Source organism: Cryptomeria japonica, chromosome 3 (genome assembly GCF_030272615.1).
Source record: "Cryptomeria japonica chromosome 3, Sugi_1.0, whole genome shotgun sequence".
Classification (NCBI taxonomy): Eukaryota; Viridiplantae; Streptophyta; class Pinopsida; order Cupressales; family Cupressaceae; genus Cryptomeria; species Cryptomeria japonica.
The window spans coordinates 156,728,043-156,737,570 of NC_081407.1; the positions used below are offsets into that span (position 1 = coordinate 156,728,043).

At 33.8% G+C, this 9,528-nt stretch overlaps 1 protein-coding gene across 1 annotated transcript; it reads right to left on the bottom strand.

Moving 5' to 3' along the window:
• Positions 1-2,253: 2,253 nt before the first annotated feature.
• LOC131031029 (uncharacterized) lies at positions 2,254-3,554 on the bottom strand. Its single transcript, XM_057962036.2, has 2 exons — positions 2,967-3,554; positions 2,254-2,793 (listed from the first exon to the last, which is right to left on the bottom strand). The coding sequence occupies exons 1-2, from the start codon at positions 3,448-3,450 to the stop codon at positions 2,579-2,581; spliced, it is 699 nt and encodes a 232-aa protein (XP_057818019.1). The 5' UTR covers positions 3,451-3,554; the 3' UTR covers positions 2,254-2,578.
• Between the last annotated feature and the right edge of the window lie 5,974 nt (positions 3,555-9,528).

Consider the following 9,528-nt stretch of genomic DNA (forward strand, 5'->3'; position numbering starts at 1 on the left):
TTAACAACCTTCTCTTCTTCACTGGTTCTCACATTGCCGTTTATCAAATTAATCTCTTTGATAACTCACTAGTTACTCCTAGCCTCTCTTCTCTCTCCCTCAGCCTCACACTTCACTATGTCATTCTTGGATGCCTTCTCAACCAATTGCTTCTCACCGGTTTGTTTGACTATTAGAACTGTAACAGTTTTTCGGTTACTCTATCTCTACTAGTTAGACCTTCTCATCGGTTCACCTGTTAACTCACACTATAATTTTTTCAGAGTAAACTCTAAGGAAGATAATCTTTCTCCTTGCTTAGGCTCTCTTCTCTCTCATTCTTCGCATCAAGCATCAACTGATTTCAGCCTCAAGCTGACATATTTATCTTTTAGGGTTCCCACCAAAAGCATTCAATTAGTGTTGTGTTAGGTTTTGCCTTCACCAACTCGATTCATATTAGATTTGATCTGATCTCGCATTTCAATGTGCGTTTTCTATATTTGGATGTTTGCACTATGCTTTTCTGCATTTTTCTGTCACACGCCATTAATGGCTCGATTGTTTCCTCTAGCAAATGACCTGTACAAGGATCATATCTTCTTTCAAGATTAGTTCAATCACTTGCCACCTTGTCTTCCTCGAGCCGCAATATTTTATCATCCTCTCATGACTTGCGGGTTCTTCATAAAAGCTGACTTGTTTGCTGACTGTTACGTCGATGAACAATTCACCGATCTATGCATGATCACCACCTGACTTCCAACTGTCATCTTTCTCGACATCCACCTCTACTTGGTTTTCTATGTCGGTTTGACATTCTTCATTGACCAAGATTGACTACCGGTTCAACTCACCTTACCATTAATACCTAACTCCACCTGTGGGCCTTCATACCTGCATACCTCTTCTCTGTCGGTGGATCAACTTGGTCTTCCATCAAACATGTTGGTCCTACTATTCAATCCTTTTATCGACAGCATTAAACATCTCTAAGTATACCGGTTTACATCCTTCAGTTCTTCTTTCGCTTACTTTCTTTGCCTTGCGGGTGGTCCTGCTTTGTCGGTAGATGATGCATTTCATGTGTATCGGTAACCTTCCTTCTATCTTCTTACACATATATGGATTGACATCATTATGTCTTACTTCTCCCATACTGATCACCACTTCTTACTCACCTGTGACCATGCCAACCTAGTTTACATCAATGACAACCTAATGCCAATAATGCCAACATTGTGATGTGAAGATAGTAAAAGTGTGGTGGTTATTGTTGTTGGAGTTTGTTGCTTGTAATAGTAGTTCAAGTACAACTTCATAATTAAAGGAGACTTTATCTTGTTGATTTAGATGTTCATGTACTTTGCCTAGAGATAGTGGATCTTCTCAAGAAGTCTTTGTATCTTGTCCTAGAGTAGTGAGCTTTTGTCTTCAAGTCCTTATGTATCTTGTAATGGAGCAGTGAACTTCAGCCTACAAGTCCTTATGTATCTTGCCTTAGGCTAGTTCACCTCAGTCCACAAATCCTTTTATATGGCAATATGCTTCCTTGCTAGTGAGCTTGAAACAGATTTGTAATTATTTCATATATTGTAAGTTGACTTCACCGTGGTTTTTCCTTGTTTGAGTTTTCCACGTAAATCTGGCATTCTCTTGTGTATTGTGTTTCATTGTTTTATTTTTCATTATTATTGACAAGGTTAAAATTAGGTAGACAACGTTTTAGAAAAATAAAATTTAAGTTTAGTGGTATAAGATCCAAACTGATAACCCCACTCTCCCACACCCCATCCCCCTCCTCTCAATCCTAAGGTGTGTTCAACACTAGCATGACCTTATTATCAAGTACCATCCTTATATCTTTTCTTTTTTCATTGTTTCCCTAATTTGTATTTAACAAGAGTGCTAGTATAATATTTATTAGCTTAGGATATACATTTTAATCATAAATATAAGATTACACATTATTTAAATTTACTTCAGATTAATTTTTTTAATTATTATTTAAGTGAAGATATGATAATGAGTTGTACATTTATAGGAATGTACCTCTTTCCTTAGATTAAGAAAATTTGTTTAGCAATACATAACTTTTTTCAGATTTTATGTGTTCTCGTCATCCTCATCAAACTTTGAAATTATAATGCTATTTGAAGCTCTCTCCTATTTGACAACAGGATGCAGAACCAAGCGAAGAACCAAACACCAGAAGGAAAGGGAAACTTTCGCCCAAAATGGGGAGCAAGAAAATCCTGGATCGAACAAAGCAGATGCATGGGAGAACCGTTCTATATTCCATTAAAAAACAGCAGAAGCGGGAGAGCCGTTCTGAAGCGCTTAGAGACAATAAATTATTTACAAAAGGCCGCTTAACTGCTTTAACTAAATTCTAAATTACCAGATTGACAAAAGCATTAAATCGTAAATAGACAAACATTTTTCACGAGCAGAGAAAAACAGTATCCAATGATCTACACGAGGTAATCAAACAAACACCAGAACCTCTCACAAATTTGCAAATAAAAGCGAAACCATCTACAATTGTTCTAAACAATTGTATAGTTATTTCTCCTGGAAATTATTTAGCGCGAATTTGTTAGTCCGCCGAAAACGCAACAGCAGCAAGGCTTTCGGGTTTTCGAAAATCTATATCGAAGAGATCAGAACTCGAGTCACTGAATTCATCAAATGATGACCATTCTCTTCTTTCAACTGACATAGGTGAGCCGAAGGCCATGTCATCTTCTTCTGCTAAACTGTACGGCATGCACAAGCCTGCACTTAATTTGAGCCTCGCATGTTTCAATGATCCTGCAATACGGCCTTAATTTTTTCGTTAACGCTATTTTTTCTAAATTAAAAGTTCCCATCACACTCAATAATCTAGATCATCTTTTCCTATCTACTTTCACAGTAAATCTTAAATACAGTCTAAAACATTATACAAATTAAACTCGGAAACTATTCCATAAAACATAAATTACCTGATGAGCGCGGGGATTCAGAGTCTTTAAATTTCGCATTAGCTTCCTCAACCCTTGCACTGCAATTCCTTTTTTCAATACTATTCAGACTTAAAATAGAAGACAAATTGGGCGATTCCTTTGGAATATCATTATCAATAAACGAATTCTCCGCCAGTTTAGCGAGCTTGAATGGGCGCTTATTTACTGATCCTCCCACACATACTTGTTCTGCAATCGCACTTTTCTTAACCATAGGAGAATTATCATTCTCAACAAATGATTTTGCGAGGAGATGAGCGAGCTTAAATGAGCGCCGATTCACTTTTTCTGGAATCGCAGTTTTCTTAACTGCAAAATTATGGCTACTATGACTATAAATTACAGAGCAAGGTCGAGGGGCTGACAATTTTTTGTGTGAATAACAAGTGTGACTATTCACATCAGGGAAAAGCGGTGGGCAATTATTGGGCAAAGCATGGGTCTTAGCGACGCAATTTCCCATTGGAGAGAGTAACACTTTACTAATAACATGGCCTCTGCTCAATCGGTCTTAAAAGGAAGGGAGATAATAAACGAGAAGCAGTCACCTCATCAACTTGGCAGCTCAATACAACAAAACTGACAACACGGTTTTAAAGTGAAGTGACTTGACCGATCAGTGAAGGTAAACGACGTCTGGTCGATCTTATTCGGACTACGATCTAAAATTATTGAATGCCAGCCATATAAACATTAGTGAAAAATAGAAAAGCATGGTTCTCAGTTGATGTGTGTATGTCAGAAGGTGTGGGAAAAAACAAATAATATCATCCTCCCTCCCTCTGCAATTCTAATTGTTGTGCAATTCATTTGTTGCCCCTCTACAAATAGAATATAAGCGTCGGTGATCGCTCCATGAATTCAATGATAAACATGTTAAAATGGTAATGGCCAGCGATTCTCCCTAAGCTGTCCTCCACATAATGCAGAATTTATTTGTCCATGTATAAATAGAATATAAATCTTGGTGATCACTGAACGAATTCAGTGATAAACATATAAAAGTGGCAAAAGTGATTGAATCGATTCTCTTTCTAGATTTATGATGATTAGATGGTAAGTAGGTGATTATTTCGATACATAAATTATTATTTTATGTGAAATTGTTATATAATTGTATTTTTAAAAATTATATATATATATTAATAAGAATTTGAATTCTTTTGTTAAATTTGTATTTTTTATTTGGTTTAGATTTGTAGAAATAAAATTGATTGAATTTCTAAATTTTAATTTTTAAAGATTGAATTTTTAATTTTAGTCTATGTTACTCTCTATTATGAATAGTTTTGAGGCAATTAGAGCACAGGCTATTTTAAATTACATGTTATGGTAGTTTATTTATGACTAAGCCTAATTGATTTGAATAATTTAATATTTATCTAGGAGCATATCTAGAAATCATATCCAAAAGGATAAAGAGTTTTACATCAACATCCTAAGACGATCCCAAGAAACCAACCCAATGGCTCCCGCTCAAGACTCCCACCACTCCTACATTTTAAATGTCCCCTTCCCGCCCGATGGTCCTACATTGCATTCAGTCGTTGACTTGGGTTTTGTGGAGGTTGATACTAGTTCTAAGCCTCCTAAGTTTGGTGTTGGCTTTAGGGAAATTGGGGCATTAAAGGCTACATGCGATGGGGCTACAAATGGTGGTTCGGTGAGGAGTATGTCTAATGTTCTGGGTAATGTTGTGGATGATCTTGCTAGGGCTTTGTCTGGGAAAGGTGTTGTTGGCTCTGTCAATATTGTTGCCCTTTCCCCCTTGCTCCAATCATCAAACCTATGTAGACATGCTAAGGAAAATAGTTTTGACCTATTCTCTGGCTAGTGTTTCTTTCCATAAGCATGTGTCTTTGTCCTCAAGACCCCCCAAGGCGATTTTAGGATAAGTGCTCATAGATAAAGAGATTTTTTTTCTCTTAAATAGGCCTGGTCTATAGGCTTTTCCATTTTTGGCCATCTCTACTAGATCTAAATAGCTCGATCTCTACACAGTGGCTTCCTTTGGTGGAGTATAAGAAAGAGATTTACCCTTATGCTAGGGGTTTCTTTGTTGCTAGATTGGCATCTTTTTCTAATTGTGATACTATTCTTGAAGGTGTTGACTAGATGCGGGGTTCACACCCTCCCTTACCTCATCCTCAGTTGCCTTAAACCATCTTAAGGAATTGGATGTTGTTACCCTTGTTTTGTTTAGGCTACCTTATCTTCCCTTACATTTTTGGTGTAAATTTTCCTATGAGACAATTGGAAATGTCCTAGGTGTGTCTACAAGTGGATAATATCTCTACTAATTTTTCTTTATCTCCATTTCATGTATTCTAGTATAAATTGATCTATGCAGAGCTCTCTTGGGAGATACTATTTTGCATGTGAATGATCATCCTTAAACCCAATTGATTTATTATGAGGGTTTTCCATTATGATGTAGACATTGCTTTGCTACAGGATATCTAGCCTCTAACTATTCTTGTGGCCGTCACAATTCCTCTTCTTCTTGGTGGACAAATTCTCTTATTGAACATATTATAGTTTTCCCAGATGACTCTTGTGACTCTGAGTCTATTGAGCCCACCTCTCCTATTTCAACACCCTTTGAATCCCACCTTGACACTTTGGTTGTTGTTAATCAAAATTCCCTTAGTAGATCTCCAACTATTATTTGCCACACTAAATTTCCTTCTAACAATATAATTATAAATGCTAGGAATAAGTTTTCTTCTACTATTTCACCTACTCTTGTTTGCCAAATTTCTTCAAACAAAAAAATGGTTGCTTCTAAGGTTCATACTGATGTTAATGATTCTTTTGTTGTTTATTTTGATAAAGTTATTACCCTTAATGATGTTTTTCTTTCTCATTGTACCTTCATTGCCCCACCTTTGTTTGTTGTTTCCTTTTCTAAGGCTATTAGTGAAGTTTCACTATCCCCTTCACTTGGATGTGTTGATGACAAATATGGTTGAACAACAATTCAAAGAAGGAAGAAAGATGTAAAGATGGCCAAGGTTTCTCCTAGTTCTAAATGAAAGAAATATGTAAAGGTTTTGCCTAGTCCTAACTTTGGTCAACTCTTACATTAGAGCTTTGTTGTTCTATTTTTAATTGTTTTTTTCTAATCTGTAATGGTTGGGGCCCCTCCCCACTTATCTCAATTAAACAAATCTTAGGAGCATACAACGTATGACTAATTATTTTAATCTTTGTTCATTGTCATTGAATTGACCTACCTAAGTTCTTGACTTGAGTTGTCAAATAATAGATTACTACAATAACATAACCCAAAACTTGAATTAAAGACAAAATTGGTGATAAAGCACATGGAAGTAAATAAAAACATGAAAAATATAATAAAATGTGCAATAAGCTTCCATGATATTTGAGATCTTCTCCGAGCAATGGTATGTAATTGATTTTTATAGTTTTTTTGTAAAACATATAACATAAGGGTGGAAATGAGTGAAATAATCATGAAAATAGTAGCATATGGATAGTGTGAGGTAGGGAAATGAGCATAAGATTCAAAGCAAAAATAATTAGCCAACCACAAAACTAAATGCTATGAAAGTAACTCTTATCAAAATACATATAAGAATTAAAAATAAGACATTCAAAAGAAATGAAAATCATCACCAATGTCTCCTTCAATTGACCTCCATTGTCCTTCTTTCTCCTCCAAATAGCTTATTTTGTGGATCTCACATATGAGTGCAATAAGAAAGAAATCAAGATTGCAAGATTATTTTGATAGTGCAAGGATACTAGAAACATGGTTGATTCCCAAGATTGAAGAAATGCATCCAATTTATAAGAAAATTGGAGAGATAAGCAAATTAGCATGAAAAGAGTTAAAGAGGCAATTTGATTTGAAAATTGGGAAAAAGGATTGAAAGAAGAAGGTTATGACACCTTCTATGTCATAAATCATGACGAATTTCCAATGCAAAGTGCAAGGACTAAATGCCAAGTTAAGTGCTATGACATGCTGCTATGTCAAGCATTATGGTGCATGAGAAATTCATGCCTCCACTCTATGAAAAGTGAAGCATGAAAATAGGGACAACTAGAGAGGGACAATTTAGTTGGAAATTAGAATTGGAAAATTAGGAAAATAGGTGGAAACAAAGGAACAAGAAATTAGGAGATTAGTAAATGAGGGAAACTTAGGAAATTAGGAAAAAAAGTGAAATTAATTAATAAATTATCATTCACTAATTAATTCACAAAGAAGGGAATAATTAGCCAATTAAATGAATATTTAATTATGACAAGAGGAGACTTAGGATTAAATAAATAAATTTATTTAACCTAAAAGGGAAATAATGAAAAGGATTAGATGAATAAATCATAAAACCCTAGGAGAAAACTAGAGATGAAAGGGTGTTGATTAGGTCATGACAAGACTAAAGCAATTGATATAGGGTCGATCATGATTAAATGATGAAGACTGATAATTGATAAAGTGTCAACATTGGTTGAAAAGGATCAATCAAAAATTTATCAATAATTGACGAAGGATAAAATTTATAGGTGTTAATTGACGAGGACCAATGACAGATCGGTCCACATTGACAAGAAATGATGATTGATTGATATCAATGATAAATTGATCAAAGATTGATAAAATGGTCGACTTGATAAAGGTCAAATGACAAAAGACCAATGACAAATTGGTCACAAATTGATAAGGAATTGACAAATTGATAATTGACAAGGATGCAAAATGATCCAAAATGATTGATAATAGATCGAAGATTTGTTGAAGACGACAAAGATCAAGGACAAAACCTCAATTCGACATCAAGAAGGGTTGACGATGTCCAATCGACATGATAAAATGATAGACAATGATAAAGATTGAGGACAAAAATCCTAATTTGACATGGCGAAGGGTTGACAATGTCCAATTGATATGATATAGATTGAAAGTCATGATAATGTCAATAAGACCTAACTGAAAATGCAAGAAACACAATCGAAAGAGAAAGAAATGCAAAGGGGTGAACTCACAATAATGGTTCCCACTTTTTTGCCACTTTTGACACTGAGATGAACATTTTTAAAATAATCTTCAACTTTCGAGAACTATAACTTTTAAACTATTAAAAATTTGAAGATGATGTAAATTAGTGATTTGTAGCATTTTGTCTGTAGATTCTATATATATTTTTTACAAATTTTTTTGAAGGATTTTTTTTTTAATTTTTCCATCTCCCTCGAAAAGTAGGTTTTTACAACAAACTAAATTTTTTAAGAGTGATGTGCCTCCCAAAACACATAATTTTTTTCTATAAATGATAAAAACTCAATTCTTTTGAATTTTGGTTTTTAACATCAATATCCAGAGCTTGAAATTGGTTTGATAGTGATATGTTCAATATTTTTCATTTTATTAAGTTTTGAAGTCCGACTAGTCATAATTCAGACATAGGTTTAAGTTTGAACACATAACTTGTTCTATATATATTGAAATTCAATTTTTTTTTTGTTAGAAATAAGACATCAATACCTGGTGCTTAGATATTTTTCAGAATTTTTTTGAATTAGTTTCCTATTTTTCCCAATGCGTTGAAAAGAGAAGTTCATGTTCTGTGAAAAACCAATATTCCATAAAATTAAAAAAATAAGAACATAATAAATTCACAATGTAATAAAATTATACTCATTGGAAAGCTTGCTTCAAGTACTACCATCTAATATTTTGGGGTTATCAAGGTTATTTCATTTGTGCCTTGAACCAGAGGTCTGATGTCAGAAATTCCTCAGAACTCTGAAAATGTTTGGGATAAACGTCTAACAAGAGGGTTCGAATGAACACAGGTTCGAGCGAGGGGGGGTCCTCTCGAACCCCAACCCACATGCTAAATTATGACACACACTTTTTCATAACGACCGGGTTTGAACACACCCGACCTTTTCTAACTGTTGGCGTTCGTTCGAACCCTGGCCAACTCAATTTTTTTCTTTTGTACATTTAAGTATAGTCGTATAAATATACATAATTTTTTTCATTTTTTTAACACACAAATGATTAAAACAATTCACAATTTTGGATGAAAGAAGACATTTGAAAATTATTTTGAGGGCAATAATTTGAAGATATTTGAAGGTTTTTTTAAAAGCATGGGGAACAAGAAGAGAAGGTAAAATAAGACTTCAAGGAATTATTCTCCCAAAACGGAACAAAGATATCGAGAACAAAGAAGACAAAGATATCATGATGCAAGTATGTATTTTTATTTTTATTTCTATTTAATTTTTTATGTATTACGTACCAAAAATAGTGTTTATTTGTTAGTATTAGTTAGTTCAATATTTTTAATCTAATATTTTTAATGAAAATTAATTTAAAAAATATTAATTAAATTAATTTAATTTATATAATAATTCTATCTTAATTAATTCTAAATGATGTTATTTTTATTAAATTAATTGGAAATAGTAGGATTAAAAATAATCTCATTTTAATTGGAAAGCATAATTAATTTGAAAAAATATGTGTATTTGGAAATTTCAAATTCCATTAATTTGATTG

Coding starts and splice junctions, on each gene's coding strand:
- LOC131031029 (XM_057962036.2), bottom strand. CDS start 3,450: ATGGGAAATTGCGTCGCTAAGACCCATGCTTTGCCCAATAATTGCCCA. Junction 2,794..2,966: donor TGAATCCCCGCGCTCATCAG/GTAATTTATGTT, acceptor GCCGTATTGCAG/GATCATTGAAACATGCGAGG.